The sequence below is a fragment of the Meleagris gallopavo genome, chromosome 5 (genome assembly GCF_905368555.1).
Source record: "Meleagris gallopavo chromosome 5, MGAL_WU_HG_1.1, whole genome shotgun sequence".
In the NCBI taxonomy this organism is placed as follows: Eukaryota; Metazoa; Chordata; class Aves; order Galliformes; family Phasianidae; genus Meleagris; species Meleagris gallopavo.
In genome coordinates, this window is record NC_139408.1 from 44,814,826 (window position 1) to 44,831,833 (window position 17,008).

The 17,008-nt window shown below is 45.1% G+C and overlaps 3 protein-coding genes across 3 annotated transcripts; 2 read left to right on the top strand and 1 right to left on the bottom strand.

The window, feature by feature from the left end:
* Positions 1 to 4: 4 nt before the first annotated feature.
* LYSET (lysosomal enzyme trafficking factor) lies at positions 5 to 4,659 on the top strand. The gene is made up of 2 exons (XM_085225532.1): positions 5 to 192; positions 2,483 to 4,659. The coding sequence occupies exon 2, from the start codon at positions 2,499 to 2,501 to the stop codon at positions 2,892 to 2,894; it is 396 nt and encodes a 131-aa protein (XP_085081658.1). The 5' UTR covers positions 5 to 192; positions 2,483 to 2,498; the 3' UTR covers positions 2,895 to 4,659.
* A 2,363-nt stretch (positions 4,660 to 7,022) lies between these two features.
* GON7 (GON7 subunit of KEOPS complex) lies at positions 7,023 to 8,031 on the bottom strand. The gene is made up of 2 exons (XM_085225533.1): positions 7,515 to 8,031; positions 7,023 to 7,437 (listed from the first exon to the last, which is right to left on the bottom strand). Exons 1-2 carry the CDS (start codon positions 7,723 to 7,725, stop codon positions 7,313 to 7,315), a joined length of 336 nt encoding a protein of 111 aa, XP_085081659.1. The 5' UTR covers positions 7,726 to 8,031; the 3' UTR covers positions 7,023 to 7,312.
* UBR7 (ubiquitin protein ligase E3 component n-recognin 7) lies at positions 7,866 to 16,770 on the top strand. Its single transcript, XM_085225531.1, has 11 exons — positions 7,866 to 8,036; positions 8,122 to 8,255; positions 8,673 to 8,733; positions 9,757 to 9,852; positions 10,898 to 10,951; positions 12,185 to 12,290; positions 12,529 to 12,713; positions 13,260 to 13,391; positions 13,788 to 13,950; positions 14,609 to 14,670; positions 15,291 to 16,770. The coding sequence occupies exons 1-11, from the start codon at positions 7,866 to 7,868 to the stop codon at positions 15,381 to 15,383; spliced, it is 1,257 nt and encodes a 418-aa protein (XP_085081657.1). The 3' UTR covers positions 15,384 to 16,770.
* Positions 16,771 to 17,008: the final 238 nt, after the last annotated feature.

Below are 17,008 nucleotides of genomic sequence, written 5' to 3' on the forward strand. Positions count from 1 at the left end.
TGCAGTCGGACGAGAACCGGAAGCGGTTCCCTCATGCCGGAAGTGGCGCCGTTCCGGGGTGGCGATGGCAGCGGGCCGGCAGCGGCGGCGCGGACCGGCGAGTCCTCCCGCCTCCCGGCGCGGCGGTGCGGGCTGAGGGGAGCGGGCCGCCCACCGCCGTCCTCCCGCTCCCTCCTTCTCCGCTGGAGGAAGGTAAGGGGCTGCTACGGCTCCGGGACGGCGGGACTCGGCGGCGCGGTGAGGGGACCGTCGCCCCGCCGCTACGCCTGAAGGTTGGGGCTCCGCCTTCCTCGGAGGAAGCCGCGTCCGCGCGGCGCGGGCCGAACGCTCGCGGTCACGCGGGAGGGACGGAGTCACGGGAGCGGGGCCGCTCAGTGGGGGGGTCTCGTAGCTCCGCGGGTGGCGGCGCGGGCTGACAGCCGCCGAGACGGCTGGAGAGGCCGCGAGCGGCAGTGGCATCTCTGGAGGGAGAACGAGGGAGAAACCGGGCGTGGGCTGTACCTCGTTCAGCCTGACCCGGCGCAGCGCTCCTTCGGCTATTCCTGGTTAGCGAGAGCAGAGGGAATCGGCTCCTGCCGGGCTTCTTACTATTACTGCCCTTACAGCGGTGTTTGTGCTTTTACTGTGCACCTTCCTTTTGAAGACTTCTAAGTACCGTTAGCGCTCTGTAATACACTCAGCTTTGGAAAAACGGATCACGGCTTAGCTGTGGGGGGGACTCTGGCACTTGATGTTCTGCCAATAGATTCTTACGCAGACAGTTTCTTAAATATTTCCGTGTTGTCTTGATAAAAGTGTTAACTCAGTGTATTTGAAGACGTATCACTAAGATGTATAGAAATTATAATTTAAACAACAAATGCCACAGACATAACTAGTGGCTTCTGGTGTCTCACTGCCTGTTTGGCTGCGTTGGCCTCCTTACGTGTAGCAATGCCAGGGACAGAAGGACTGCTCCAGAGCTGCCCTGGTCAGGTTCTGTCAGATCAGGATAGGGGATATCTTTCAGAAGTGGAAAACCATAAAATCTTCTGTAATTGGTGCCCAGCTGCAGCTGTTTGGTCTTGGGAAAGGGAATCTAAAAAGGTGCAATTAGTTTGCTGTCAGTGATGTTGAATTCTTGTGTACTTCTGTTACATGTGTGGCATGCAGGCTCACGTTCATGAAATGCGCAGCTCGTGGTGGTGCCCGTGTTCGTAGAATCACAGAATGGCAGGGCTGCCAATCTCCATATCTATTACTAGACCAGGCTGCCCAGGGCCCCATCCAACCTGGCCTTGAACACCTCCAGGGACGTGGCGTTCGCAGCCTCTCTGGGCAAAAATATGTTGAGAAATAGTGTTTAGTAGCTGAGAATGTGCTCTATCAAATAGTGTTATTGTGCTCTTTGTACCTGTTGTAGTTTCCATGGAAATAAATACGAGGCATTATTTCTGAAGAAACCTATGTATGTTTTGCTTAAACAGTACTGCAAAATTTTATTCCACTTCTCTCCTAGAAATCTTAGGAAAGATAGGATCCTGATAGTATGAAAACTGCCCAAGGGCTGTTTTGAGGGAAGGTAATGATGACTTCCTTGATGCTATAGAGATCCTTCAGCTGGAGTGCTGGTGGCTGGTTTGAAGAAGGCTTCAAGTGACTTACACCTGTACAGCCAGCAGATAAAAATCAAGCCCAGTGGTTGTATGGAGCTTCAGTTATTTGTGCTTTTTTGAGGGAAGGGAAGGAGAAGAAAATGGCAGTTGACTGCTGTCTAGTTTACTGTGCACTGAGTCAGGAGAATGTGTGTGTTCACCTTCTTTCCTCCAAAAGATTTACTGTAACTGCGCACACAGTAGAACAGAAATACTGCTAGGTCCCACACCCTGTCGTACATATATCCTCGTTGTGCAACAGGTACACGTATGTATGCTTAGGATGCATCTGCCCATGTGTAAACTGAAAACTTTTTAAGTATGATTCCTAGACAGACACTTAGGTAAAGCTTAATAAAACTGGATGTTGGTGCACTGCAAACAAGCAGTGTGCTCATGTCACTAGCTGGCTGCATTTGTCTTAGAATTTTCAAAAGTTCTCTGATATCTCTGAACTCATGGGAAGTGTTGTATTGTCTCACCCTGTGGCTAGAGGCACCAAGAGCAGATGGGGTAAATGACTTCCCCAATTCAGGGCATCCGTTTTGTTAACCCGTTGCCTGACTTTAGCCTCATAGAACTTGCAGGCTCTAAATTAGTCAGAACTTCTGATGGGAGTTACCATTAGGCTGTTACTGACATAGGAATATAGCTTTGCTGTAGAGAAAACTTGGCTCTTTAGAAATGGGTGCATGCATTGCTTTTATTTGTGCATCGTGAAAAGTTATGAATTTATTTATGAATCATTTATGAAATTTAATTTATGAAATTAATTTATGAAAACCAAGTGTTGTCTGTGTCCCCTTTCTCCAGACTGCACTGAATTTATACTTCTCATTTTGTTACAGGTGCAGAGCATGGAGAATGATGAACTTCCGCCAGAGGATGGGCTGGATTGGTGTGGGGTTGTACTTGCTAGCAAGTGCTGCAGCTTTTTATTATGTCTTTGAAATCAACGAGACTTACAATAAACTAGCACTGGAGCACATTCAGCAGCACCCCAAGGAACCACAGGAGGGAACCACATGGACGCACTCCTTAAAAGTACGACTGCTATCCTTGCCTTTTTGGCTGTGGACTATAATCTTTTTAATACCATATTTACAGATGTTCTTGTTCCTCTATTCCTGTACAAGAGCTGACCCCAAAACTGTTGGCTATTGCATCATTCCTATCTGCTTGGCTGTTATTTGCAATCGTCATCAAACATTTGTGAAGGCCTCTAATCAGATCAGTAGATTACAGCTGATTGACACTTAACTCAATTTCTAGTTTCTGTAGCTGTTTTGAAGCAATTGCATATGCCTGATCTAATCACAAGACTGAAGTTCTGAGCGAAGGGTGAAAGAGCCTTTTCTTTCAAACTGTTAAGCAATGAACAGTGACTGTTTTCTATTAAAAAAAAAAAAAAGTAATTCCAAAAGTTTTTAAAGTATCGGTCTGTCAAAATGACTTGAATGGGGGAGTTCTATGTGACACATGATGGAAGTACTCCTCATTTTGCCTTAATGATGCAAAACTGCTACACTCCATCTGAAACATTCTTTGGGAAAATAAGTTTCTGCTCCATGACTTTACTCCTCTGTGCAAAAAAAAAAAAAAAAAAAAAAAAAGCTACATCCTTTATTTTTCTAGGAGTAAAATCAATGAAAAGATAATTCTTCTGTGATAAATGTAAAAGAAAAAAGATCAGAAGATGATTAGAGAAGTTGCACTTAGAACAGTTTTTTGCTTTTTCTTTCTTTCTTTTTTTTGGAAGTAATTCATACCTACATCAGTGCTGATTTTTAACACATTTTAAAAATAAATTTAGGAAATGCAGGAAGCAAAGAATAAAGAATGTGCAAATCATTGAAGAGAAAAAGATACCTATTTTTTCTCTGAGGTATCATATATATTTTTTTTCTCCATTGACTAGAATAGCAGGTAGCAGGCAGGCAGTGAGGAGTGGCACAGACCTGGAGGTGCTTTAAACTTCTTCCCTACAGTGTCAAAAGCAGCTTGTGCTGGCTTTGGGCTATAAGAAGCACAAAATGTTGTGTTTTCTTCTTCCTTTAGAAATCTCGTTTGGTAAAATTACAAACAGTTGGAATTTTCTACTATTCTAATGTCTCTCCAGACATGCAAAAACATATTCTGTGAGTACTGATGCATTAAGAAGACTTTACGTTTGTGAAAGTTAAACTGTTACCGAGTTGGGGAGTGCTCTCAGCCTGTAGAACAAATACTATCTTCTGTCTTTCTCCCAGAATTCTGAGTAAGATACACTCTTCTTGTTCTTGAAAGAAATGCGGCTTTCTTCAGTCATACTGAAATCCCATTGACATTTCTTACCATAATTTCACCTTGTTTTTCAGTGCTATTTTGATGTCTCATTTATTTCTGACTACTGGACTGTGTGTTTTCAATGATGCCAAATCTCTTCTTTTGTCCTTTTTTTTGTTTGTTTGTTTCTTCTTAGAGTAAGTGGATTTTTGAGCCATTATGGAAGTAACCTTCTGATTGTGAAAACATTGCAAAATATGGACTTCAAAAGCAGTAGGCCCAAAACAGTTATGCACTGAATTTCTCACTTATCATCTTTTTTATTTGATTGTATGTGATTGTCAGTACCTAATGATCACAAATGCTAATCGAGTTCTGACAACTTTAAGGGAATCTTGGACATTATCATCTGTTTCCTGCTTTGGAAAGAATGTGTTGCTGTGTTCAAGGGTGGTAGTTACAGCACCTTAAACATTGGTTGCATTTGGACATACTTCTAGACTGTGGCCTCAGATGCCAGCAGGGGTGCTAGGACCTAAAAACACGATGTAGCCTTTACGAGAAGGTTTTTAAGTTCAAAGTGCAATATGAAAAGGAGGAAGCTGCCATCTTAATATGCTGGAGTAAGAATAAAGTATAAACTCTGACTGCTCCTATCTTTTGGAGTCAGAGCTTTTAAGTTGTGTTGTTTCTTAACTCTAAAGATCACCATCTTATTTATCTATATAAAATAAAAATCTTTCCATGTTTATAAACAGAAGTCTGTCAATGCAGAGATATGTTAATGGTGTTTTATTGTGTACCTTTGTTCTTAGATAGCAGTGCTGGCATTCAGTGGCTGTTGCTCATTGCTCTCCTTTCCATCCCTTAGAGGGTGCATTTGGTTGATTGTTTGTGTCGTCTTTTTGCTCTCTGTGTCCCAATTCCTTGGCTGTAGCCTGAATTGTTGGGGCTGGTTCTCTACTTCTGCGTAACACGGAGGTGTCTGGCTGGATTTTGTTTTATTTGATGCTGTTTTTTAACTGAGAAGTTGCTCTAATGTGCCTAGTTATTTAGACGAGAACAATATAAGAGGAAGCACCAAAAATGGAAAATGAAGTGAGAACCATGTGGCCGGGATATGGAGCACGTGCTGCCTGCAGCAATGTCTTACAGATGGTGGTTTGTGTTTATAGAATTTTCCCCTGAACTTTTTTATTGAAGCTGTCTGAAAGCAGTGAGTCTTACAACTAACTGCAGAAAGATGTGTGAACTAGTTCAAGCCAATGCTACATCTCTAAGAAGGGTTTGAGCTTAAGGTGGAAAGGAGCAATAAGCTATTAACAGTATAACCTATTAATGTAGTGCATAGGGATTAGTAGCTGACAGGGCTGGGAGAAGAAGGAAGTTTGCTCTGCTGGTGCTTCCAGCATTTTGGCACCAGTGGAACATCAACAGGTGAAGTCTCACCAAGAGAGCAAGCAAAAGCTGTAAAAATAGTGATTAGATGGCTTTTACTTGTAAAAGAGGTAGTAAAATTAAAGCTGATTACAGTGACAGTTTTCAGATAGTGTCATGGCTAATTTGTTCTCACAGATGATCGTGGCTTGCTACACAAATTGGCATAGTGTACAAGCTAATTAAGCTTAAAGTTATAAAATCTCCTTAAAGACTGTGTTACCTCTGAATTAGTTCTTAATTGTAAATGGCAATAGCACAAATCTGTTTCTATAGCAGTAGCATTACTACCGTGAGTTACAGTAGCATTACTAGATGTGAGACTTGCTTATACTAGAACTTTTCTTCATTCCAACCTTACCTCCAAGTGGACGGAGAAGATGAATTGCTACAACGTCAGTTAGAAGCGGAAAAGCTCTTTTTAACTCAAAAAGATTTGGTTCAGACTTCTGTCTTGAACACCTCTCTCATGCAGAAGCTGTGAATGCAGAGGCAGTAATGAAGTCCTGAGGAAAAATAATTAACCTTTGTCAGCCTAGCAGTCAGAGCTTTTTTTTTATTTTTCTGCTGGGGAAGTGAGTAGCCTTAAGGTTTATTTATCTCTGTGCCACTTGTTCTGCATTTTTTTTATTGTGTCTGTGTCATAAGATGAAAGCCTTTTCAGGCTGCTTGAGCACTGCTCTTGGGCAGCCTGGCTGGCACTGTCATTAACTACCTTGCCTTCTCCTGACAGTACCTTCCCATCTCAGGAAAAACTACCACATTCTGTGACTACTGCTGAGCCACTTCATCTCTTCTTGTGGGAGAGCAGGTCCAGAGGAGAGCATAAAGTATGGCTGCAGCCCTTCAAGTGAGCTGCAATAAAACGGGTTGCTTACAAAGAATGTTTCTCCTGGCAGCAAAGCAGAACTTTGAGCTTTTTCTTTGCTCCCTCACAAAACCATCTGAGTGCCTAAGAGATATCATGGTTACGATTTTAATCTTAGAACATTTACACTCCGAAGTGGATTTAGGCTCAAAGCTGTTTGAACCAGCAAATGCAGTTTTTCAAACTGCTGCTGTAACAGCAGACCGTCGTACACCACAATCCCTGCGTGAAGGAGACTTGCTTTGACAAGAAAACAAACCTGGCCAAAGCTTTCTGTACCTCCTTGCCTTGGGGCAGCCCTGAGAAAATTTCCCAGCTCAGGAGTTACACACAGCATGCGGCAGCAGCGAGCTCATAGTTCAGGGTTACTGGAGTTCCCGTGAAGCTCCGGAACCTTTTTCATTGTTCCTAAGCTTTCTGGCTGCAATAAGGGCCGCGAATGATTGTTTAAAGGCACGATCTGAGTGACTGCCCTTGACCCAATGCCTATCAATCTCTTCTGGAGCTCAGGTGCAGCATTTTGTGCCCACGCTGACAGAGAAAAAAGGAGTTCTGTTAGTGCAGTATTGCCCGCATTTACTCCCGCGCTAGGAAAGGCGGTGCGTTTTGCTTTAGACCTGTGGTTTTCAGCAGCGAGCTTCTGCAGCCGCAGCAGTCCCACACCGCTTGCAAACGTTGGTTACGGTGCAGCTTTTTGCACAAAGCGCTGCCTTGGCCATTTCGATAAGCCGCTTCCTTCGCTGCTAATAAAGATCTTCGAAGTCCTTTTACCCGGCCTTTTTTCAACTTTTCGCACCACTTCAAATAAAGCCAGACAGTTCTGTGCTTAATTTATTCAGATGCTTTGTCTCCCACAGTCCGAGCGTCAGCAGGGAAAAACGCTCGTGCGGACGGCAGCGTCGCACAGCAGCAGTACGCGAGGCGCTTATCGCAGCGCGCCGCTCTGCCGCCAGCCCGCCCGTACGGAGCCGTGCCGCAAGGGTTCCACGCTTTCCGCCTACCCGCGCTGTCCGCGGCCGCGCGGAGGGCAGCGCCGTTACAGCGCCTTACAGCGGCAACGACGCCGCCGCTCTCCGCCGTCACCGCTTTATTCGGCGCGGCGCCGCCCTCACGGCGGCTGCACCCTCGTCCGCTTCGCGGGGGGCAGCTCGGCCCGCGCCGCGTCCACGCCGTTCTCCTCCTCGCCTTCGTCGTCGTCCTCCTCCTCCTCCTCTTCCTCTTTCAGGCCGTCACCTGCCGGACGCGACACACGGCGCTCAGCGGCTCCCAAGTCCGACAGCCCCGCGCCGCCGCTCGCCGCCTCCACTCACCGCCGCCCGGCGCTCCGCCCGCCGCGCCGCGCTGCTGCTGTTCCAGCACGAGGGGCGCCAGCAGCTCGGCCACGCGCTCCTGCAGCTCTCCCAGCCCGCGCCGCAGCTCGCGCAGCTCCCCGCGCGGCTCCCCGCCCGCCTCCGCCGCGCACCGCACGCGCACCTCCCGCGCCCGCCCGCCGCCCGCGCGCAGTTCAGCCACCAGCTCCATGGCGGGAAGGGGGGAAGCGCGCGCTTCGGCCGCGCGCCTCGGCCTTGTGACGCGCGCTCCCGCAGCCCGGTTCCGCTTCCGCCGTGGCGCCGCCCGGCGCTCGGGCTGCGCGCTTCCCGCCTCGGCGTCTGTCCGCGGCCATGGCGGCGGCGGCGGAGGGAGCCGGGACGGGGGGCAGCGGCGGCGGCGCGGGGGCGGGGGAGGAGCCCGTGGTGTCCCTGGCGGAGGTGCTGGCAGAGAACGAGGAGCTGGAGAAGGAGGCGCGGGCCGTGCTGGGCGGCAGCGACCACGAGCGGTGCAGCTACTCCCAGGTGCGGGCGGGGCCGGGAGCGGGACCCCATTCCCTCACACCCCGTCCCGGTGCCGGCCGCCCGTTACCGCGCTGTGTCCCCGCAGGGCGCCGTGAAGCGCCAGGCTCTGTACGCCTGCAGCACCTGCACGCCGCCCGGCGCCGAGCCCGCCGGCATCTGCCTGGCGTGCAGCTACGAGTGCCACGGCTCCCACCGCCTCCTCGAGCTCTACACCAAGAGGTACCGGCACGGGGCTGAGGGGTCGTGCTGAGCGCGAGTGGGTGTGCTGTGCGCTGAGGTGCGGAGGCTTTTTTTCCCTTCCAGGACTTGAGGGGAGCTGATAAGCTGGGGGGAAGGGTGAGCGGGGGTTGGGGAGCGACTTTTTGCGCGGTCTGATAGCGAGAGGACAAAGGGGAGCGGCTTTAAACTGAAAGGGGAGATGCAGGTTGGGTGTTAGGCAGGGATTCTTCACGCTGAGGCGCTGGCACAGCTGCGCACAGAGCTGTGGGTCCCCCAGCCCCGCTCAGGGCCGGGTTGGACGGGGTGCCGGGCTCTGATGTGGTGGGGGCAGCCAGCCCTGGCACGAGGTGGGAACTGGGGGGGCTTTGATGTTCCTTCCAGTCAGACCATTCTGTGACTCGGTGTTTTGTTTTTCAGGAACTTTCGCTGTGACTGTGGAAACAGCAAGTTCAAAAACCTGCAGTGCAAGTTGCTCCCGGTGAGTTTGGAGGTTGGTTTTGCAGAGACAGAGCGGTGGCCCCGGGAGGTCAGTGCCCTCCCTCCAGCCGTGGTGCTGGCATGTGGCAGCACGTTGGGTGAGTGGGGGAACTGCAGAGCTGCTGGGAGACCCTGGGGCCAAACGTGCAGAGAGCAGCAGAGACATCTCCCTGCCCTCCTCCCATGCCTGCAGCCAGCGTGAGGCCAGAAATGTGAGTCTGCAGCCACAAGTCTGACCAGGTCTAGGCTGGCTGTGAAGAACTCCTCCGTGCTTCCATAGTGGTGGCTTCAGGTAGTCCAGCAGTTGGTGATCTTTTAGGGAGGCAGCAAGAGAGAGGTGCTTGTGGGGCAGCTTCCAGGGCAATAACGCGCAACATAAAAGCAGCAGTGGGTGTGTATGCCCTGTTTGGTCTGGTGGAAACGGGGCAGAGCCATAGCTTGTAAGCCAGGAGCTGACAGCAGGTGATTTCTACAGCGACCTGTGATAGTCCTAAGGTGTCACTATTACTCTCTGAGTGAATTAAGTGGGTCATGTGGCTCTTCCTTCCTCACTTGGTGTGAAATCAGTCCAAAATCAGTCGTAGCATTTCAACAGCATCCATGTGAGAATGCAGCAGACATCGTGGAGGGAGGTGTTCACATTGCCTTCTCTTTCTTCCTCAGAATGGTGGCACAGAGCATTGGCAGTAACATCATATGGCAGCATTAGGCTGCAACTCTGTGCGGTTCTGAGGTCCCCTGGCTGCATATCAGCTGTGTTTTGAGAGGAGCTTACCTGGCAGTGAGACCCACCAGCCTGTCTCTAACTCAGAGCAACCTCTCGCATTCCTTGTATGCCCCATGTTCTGCTCACTGCACGGCACAGGTGTCTCTGGCTGATGTTTAGATGTTCAAGCTGTGTATGTGATGATTGTTCAGCTTTACTGCCTAAAATCAGGAATGAGGATTATTCCAGGCTGTGCAGCTGTTCTGTCTTGTTTTTCACTGCATTGTTATACTGAAACAGTTTTTCCTTCCCTTCTAGGAAAAGGGCAAAGTGAATTCAGGAAATAAATATAATGACAATTTCTACGGCTTGTACTGTACTTGCAAAAGACCTTACCCTGATCCTGAAGATGAGGTATGAAATACATAGCTGCCATTCAGGCAAAAAGAATTTGCATGGGGTGGTCCTTGAGATGCGCCAGGGAGATGATCCTGCTTTACAAACCTTTCTGTCCCCTATCAGTTTTGGTTGTGATGTGCAGTATAAAGTGATTCCATTCTCATGGTTTTCTAGTGGTAGAATATGTTTATGCCTTGAAGACAGACAAAGAAGGCAAACCAGCACTGGGATGAAATGCTGTTGCAGCTATCTCTACTTCCTCCTTATAAAGTTGCACAGCTCCCTTAAAAGATTTGTTTCTCATTATTTTGAGAACCACTTGAAGTGTGGAACAAACAGACGTGTTAAAAGAGAGCAGAATCTGCTTCCTCCTGCCTGCAGCAGCACTCTGACAGGGCACTGCCCTGAGGAGTCTGTCCCATAGCAGCAGCATTGGCCTTCCTTGGTGGCAGCCAGAGCTCTTCCTCTGTCTGCGGTGTAAAACAGTGCTGGGTTTATGTACACATTATGTTGGCACTCAGAGAAGTCAGGGAGTAAGGAAGGCATATGTCTTTTTAAGTAGGAAAAAGGATAATATAAACTCATCTCTCCTAAGTGTAGAAGTGTCTTTAAAGAAATCATAAATTAACCATTCTGTAACAAATTGGTTTGTATTACACTGTATTGATGGCTAAGTCAGGATTGTGGCATTCTTACACAAATCAGATGTCACCTGTCAGCATCTTTTGCTCAGCTGCCTGCTCATGCCTTTCTGTTCACTGGAAGAAAGATACCAACACCGTGTTAACTTCTTTCAGCTCTTTTGTGTGAGAATGCCTTGCTCTACTGGGAAAACAAGTTTTGTAATAGTAACTGAGAATTCCATAGGCTTGTCAGTATGACAAATTACACACGCTGTTTAACTTCAGGGAAGCAAAGTGACTATAACTGCTCATTAATGGCAGCTCACTGTGGCTGGGTGAGGATGGAAGCACGTTTGCTCTGCACAGGGCTGTAGTGTGAGGCTTGGGGAAGACTCTGAAGGTTGACGTTAATGCTAATAAAGTGACCATCCATCCAGATCCCAGATGAAATGATCCAGTGCATAGTGTGTGAAGACTGGTTCCACGGAAGGGTAAGGAAACTATAAGTAGCAGAATTGCCATTTGCATAGAAATAAATTAGCGTCAGGTAAGTCCATATGTTGATTTTTACTTGGGAAGTTTTGCTGTAGTTCTTAAAAGATTATTATGTATGTTTGGGGATTTGGGGATTCCTTTAATGTAGGGGAATATTAAATCTTGCACTGCTCTTCCCTCCAGACAAAAAACATTAGCAAGAGCACTACTGATTTCATGGTTCCTTCTGCAGAATAAAACAGTGGCTTCTCTATCAGTCTCATTAATTAGAAAATTGTAATCACTAGAATCAGTGATAAGAAGTTTCTTGCTGGGACATACCATCACCTACCTGAGTAGGTCAATCAGAAGAATGCTTTTAAACCGTAGTTACTTAAAATAGCAAGGAACAAATGGCACTGTTGGTTCCTGATTACAGACTTCAGGAAAATCTGTCAGAAGCAGCAAGCACTTGGGTGAGTGTCCCACTTAACGTGTGAGCATGAGGGCTTCCTTCAGTCTCTTCTCCCTTCAGGGGCATGAGTTGAAATTCCATACTGGCTTGTTAGAAAGTAAAACGTTTGAAGTTACATGATCAAAGGAAAAAAAGAAAAAAAAAAAAAAAGGATGATTGGCTTCAATTATAGTTCCTGTAGATGTTAAACCATGGCATTCTTTTTTATAAGTGTACCTATTAAGAATATTACGGTGCATACTGTGAGCTTTGTAAGAATGCTTTTCAAAAGAAAACAAGTGGTGCTTTTGATTGTTTAACCATTTCTTAGTGCTTTATGGAGAGATATGGGACGCTGTTCTTCTCAATTCCAGTGTGTGAACGGTAGGAAAACTTAGAATATATACAGGGAAGCAATCATAAAAAGTTATTTAGGTGCTTAAAGTGTGTGGAAGGTATCTTAATAAGCTGTGTTTAGGACAGCGTTTAGAAAAACAATGTTTAGAACTGAGATAGAACTGAGATTTCTGGGGAAGCAGAAGGCATACAGGACTCCAAACAGAGGCACATGAGCAAAGACAGAATGGTTTGTTTGTTTATTTATTTTCTCCTGATATTTGATAAGCTCTTTCCAGTCTTTGTTACGCTGATATTCGTTGCAGAATTATTGGGACAGTATATGCTTGTGCTGAAAATGTGTTGGCAGTTATTTTTCTTCATCTAAAGCTAGAGCTGAATCTGTTCATTTGCAGCGAATGTTCAACTGCTGCATGTTCAACTTGTTTCTTTTCAACAGCATCTCGGTGCAGTACCCCCTGACAGCGGAGACTTCCATGAAATGGTGTGTCAAGCCTGCATGAACCACTGCCACTTCCTGTGGGCCTATGCTTCACAGTTTGCAGGTGAAGAAAATTAAGAGCATTGAGATGATATTTCATTAATAAGTCTTTCTTCTGCTTTGTTGATTAATGACATTACACTGTTTAAGGTCAAAGTCAGCAAAAAGTGTGTGATAGCTATTGAACCTGTGATAACGTTCAAGGAGTGCTAAGAAGCACAAGCATTTCAGTACAGAACTATCTGAAATACCATGCCAGAAAGTCACTATTATTTTTGCTTCTGTGCTTGTTTATCTTCTAGTTCCTCCTTTGACCAAAGCAAACTCTCTTGAAGATGAAGGGATTGTCCTGAATGTTGAGGAAACTGAAGAGCAAAAGAAAGAAATAAAAAAAGAAAGTAGACCAGAACACCAAGAAATAAAGGAAGAAAAGCAAACGGAGCAGATTAATGAACCATCCACTAGCTCTGGGTCTGCTTGTACAGAGGTAAATTGTGCTGCCTGTTCTGTCCTGTACATCTTCGTACTCATGGTACACGAAGCAAAACTCACATCTTCCTCTAGAGGATCAGTGAGTAGGTGAATGTTTTCTATCTAATTGCTGTGTTCCTCTTCAGTTGCTGACACCACGACCGTGGTCTCAGTGGGTCACAGCCCGGCTACAGAACTTGCCTATAAAAGTAGGTGAGATAAGGGTGCAAGATTTCTTTGCATGTAGGTAGATGCATCCCATTGGCCAGCCTTTCTGCCTTTACTGTGAGGCAACTTCTGAGTTTGTTACAATACAGTGGTGTTATGCATTGTAATTGCATTTTCACAACAATCCAGCTCAGATTTCTTTAAAACCTATGGCTAGTGCTTTAAGTTTCTGAAGAACAGCTGTAGGTCCAGGGGAAACTTCTAACCTACATCAGAAACCTTGCGTGAAGAAAATTCAAAGACAAAAGAAAAGTCTTGTATAAGGAAAATGGTGTGCTGGAAAAGAACAGCGTGTTTGAAATTGCAGAGCACTGAGTAATGTTTTTCAATTCAGGTAGGTGTTAAGAGTGAAGGATCAGGCTGCAAGCTGAAAGAACTCCAAAGCAAGCAGGTTTTAAAAAAAGATACCGCCACCTTTTGGCCATCAAACTGGAGAAGCAAATTATGCACTTGTGAAGACTGTGTGGTACGTATTCTGCTTTCATTGTAATCATTGAAGTTGGGAGAGGCAGGAACGGGCTTCCCACAGAAGCTTTGAAGAGAAGCTTGCAGATAGAAGACTGAGAATGTCCTTACGCTGCATTATAAGCACATAAAATCCCTCCCCGTAACATAAACACACCAGACCCTGTGGAACTAATGCAGTGTAGATGAGCTTCTAAACATCTGTATTTCCTTTGCAACCCCAAGCCAGTTTTGTTTTGGAAGTCATCATAAGGAAATGGCCATAATGCATGATACAGAACTTAATTTTTATTCTTATTGGTGTTACTTGTGATACTGAATGGAAAAAAGCGTAGGGGAAAGCATCGGTGTATGAGAAGTTTTTTAGTGCAAAAGTAAATTTTACATTATTCTCCAGAAAATGTATTCAGAGCTCGAAGTCCAGTTCCTGACAGATGAATGTGACACTGTCTTGGCTTATGAAAACAAAGGCACCAGCGATCAAGAAACAGACAGAAGAGACCCTTTAATGGACACCCTTAACAGCATGAACAGAGTCCAGCAAGTAGAACTTATCTGTGGTAAATATAAAAGTATTCATTTTTACCATCTGCTTTAGCATTTCAGGTGATCAGTCTCAGATCTTGCAGTTTACTTTGAAATCAGTCTGAAATCAACACGTGGAAGACTATGGCAGATTGCAAACCTCAGTCAGTGTGACTATAGAAAAGTCTGTCCTCTCTGGGAGGTTGTTATAACTTACATTAAGGAACTAGATGGCATGGAAACTTCAGTGTTTAACATCTTAGGTAGGGTAGTGATGGTGATGTCTTCTGACATGAACGATTTAAACATTAATTTACAATTCTGCTTTCTGGCTTCTTTTCCCTTACTCTGTTGTTTCGGCCATGTCTTGGTGTCTGGGGCAGTGCCTATCACTGAGAAGCTATGGTGAAGGCTGGATCTTGGGATCTGTTCAACACAGCATATTGAATTCCAGCCCATTTCTCTGAAGGCCACCTGAACATATCCTCAGAGGCCAGGCAGATCAACTATCAGGCATCTTTTGTTTACTCAAACTTGTTTCATTCTTTGATTTTTGTTGTAATTTATAACCCAGTTCAAGTCTAGATTTCTCAAGTAAATCTAAAAGTCAGGAAGTGCAACAGGCTGTCATATTGAACCAGTCATGAACTAAGTCTATATATCTTGTTTTGTTCTCTTCACTTCTCCATCCAGAATACAATGACCTAAAGACAGAACTGACTGACTATCTCAGGAGATTTGCAGATGAGGGAACGGTAAGCCGCAGCTTGCAGAACTTGAAGAACTGTGTGACAGAAATGGTGTTTTAAAATATTGTTGAAGGATTTCAGCTATTGCTGTGCTACACTGTAGTGGTTTTCTTCTGTTTCATGGAGTTGCTGGTTCATGCAGTAGAGACTGGACTGATTCAATTGGAATTTAACAATCTTGTTTCTTTAACATTGCTGACCATAATAGGTGTCTTACAATAACCTCATAGGTTGTCTTCCTTGAAGAAGTTGTAGGCCATTATTAACAAAAGCATTTTAAAACTCCATATGAAGCCACATATTTGTTAAACCACCACTTAGTTACAGTATGTCTGAAGTGAGCTTGTCAATTTTTGCTTTGTGTTAATTATTTTCATCATAAAAGCAAGTAGCCAAACAATTAAAAATGTAAAAAGTTTTGCTCCCTGTGCTTGTTCTACATTTGGGAAACTCATTTCCCTCTTTGTATTCTCAGGCATCAGTCATTTCCTTTGGGTAATCCAGGAAAGCTATTTCACTGTAGTTGTATCAGACACTTCAAAATACTTAAATGCTTTGTGCATTACCTATGGAATACAGGTAAGAAATATTGTACCACAACTTGGGTTTCCTATTGTTTCCCCAAGGTTGTTAAAAGAGAAGACATTCAGCACTTCTTTGAAGAATTTCAGTCACGGAAAAGACGACGGACTAATAGGATGCAGTACTACTGTAGTTAGAAGATTTGAGGCTGAAAGGACAACTGGGAAAACAATGTGAAAGAAGAGACGTTTTTAGTACTTGGCTTCTCATCAAAATCCAACTATTCAAGAAACTGCCTCCACCTCCATTTTGTCTCATTTCCTTTCCTTGTAGCGCATAACGTGTTCTTAACAGGTACACTGCATTTATATGGATTTCATCACTGATGTTCTTTGAAAGCTGGCCTCATCTCAAGGAGGAGGATTGCTTGTTGAAAGAACACTGTGCCATTGTTTATTCCTCTTCTCCTTTGACCTATTTTACTTTTAGCACCTTTAGCTCTACAGCATCTAGACCATGGGCATTGTACGCAGTCTGTAGTTTTCAAGACTGGAGTGCATTGCTTGCCTGCTCTGAAAGGTTCTGTATCATCTCTTCTGGTTGTGGTGATTCTAGCAGATGCTCCCCGTGCAAAATAAGCTTCTGTTTACTACACACAGGGAGGCATGTCTCCTTATAAAGTAAAGCAGGCCCAAGTTACGGTGTCTGTTGGTTTTGATCATGGTTGTAGAACGCAGTAGAAACTGCATTCTAGAACTTGGTTCAGATCACGTGAACTAAGTAGCACAGTACTTCTCAGCTAACTGCTTGGAGGTACTCCCTAAGGAGGTGAAAAGTGAGGAATCATGGGTCAGTCTTTATGCAGCAGAATGTTGTATTCATTTTTATTAACTCAAAATCTTGTTTCTAATATTGTATGGTGATATTTTACATGCAACAATGTGTCACAGATTTTTATCTGCTCACTAAAATATAAACTATTGAGGAAGAGATACTAGATGACAAAATAAGCAGTGGGGGGGGTGTTGTCAGATCACTTCTAACTAGCTTTGATTTTAAAAACTCTGCTACATTAGATTGTTCCTGGAGACACTGCGGCATCCTGGTGTTTTGTACAGTGTTGGGGGGATGATCTTTTTGTAATCACTGTGATAATCAAGGAACAGGAGATGTTTCACTGACTTTTTAAGAATTTAGTTAACTGCAATTAAGTTTTGCTTTTTCATAACTTATTTTGAGCCTAACGTAGGGCTTTTGTTTTCTATACTCACAAAAATCCTGCTTCAGGAAAGCTCTAATTTTTAAACTTTTGCTTTCTGTAATTGGAAGACTTGTTTGGGGTACTATTCTGCTTCCTCATTAATGAGACTTTTTAGAAGAATATCAGGCATTTATCACTTGCCCTATTGTTTTTGACCATTTCATTTACATAAGCTAGTTCTAACAAAGGCTCAGTTAATGAGTTTGTTTTCATGCAAAATGATAGTTGCTTTTAAATTTAACTCTGAGTATTGTACGTGCTTTTTTGTAGCAACTGTTACAGGACTTGTAACTGCATATCTAATTAAAGTATGTAAAAACTGACTGTTCTGGGTGCATGGTCTTGTTTGAAATGCAGCTATAACGTTGCATGTTCATCCATAACCCAGCCAAACACCACTAGACTGGTTGTTATGTCAACCATATGGCCGAGACCCCTGTGGGAGGCTGAGTCAGCTTGGGCCGAGCCAAACCTGCTGTTCTTAGAGCTTTGCTTCCAGTTCTGACCCAGTTCTCTGTGGGGGCATACATTTTTAAGTAGGAGAAAACAGCAGTGAGACTG

Excerpts from the sequence above, each read along its gene's own strand:
- GON7 (XM_085225533.1), bottom strand. The coding sequence starts at position 7,725 with ATGGAGCTGGTGGCTGAACTGCGCGCGGGCGGCGGGCGGGCGCGGGAG. Across the intron at positions 7,438-7,514 it reads GGGCGGAGCGCCGGGCGGCG|GTGACGGCCTGAAAGAGGAA; the intron begins GTGAGTGGAGGC and ends CGCGTCCGGCAG.
- LYSET (XM_085225532.1), top strand. The coding sequence starts at position 2,499 with ATGATGAACTTCCGCCAGAGGATGGGCTGGATTGGTGTGGGGTTGTAC.
- UBR7 (XM_085225531.1), top strand. The coding sequence starts at position 7,866 with ATGGCGGCGGCGGCGGAGGGAGCCGGGACGGGGGGCAGCGGCGGCGGC. Across the intron at positions 8,256-8,672 it reads CTCGAGCTCTACACCAAGAG|GAACTTTCGCTGTGACTGTG; the intron begins GTACCGGCACGG and ends TTTGTTTTTCAG. Across the intron at positions 12,714-13,259 it reads CTGGGTCTGCTTGTACAGAG|GTAGGTGTTAAGAGTGAAGG; the intron begins GTAAATTGTGCT and ends TTTTCAATTCAG.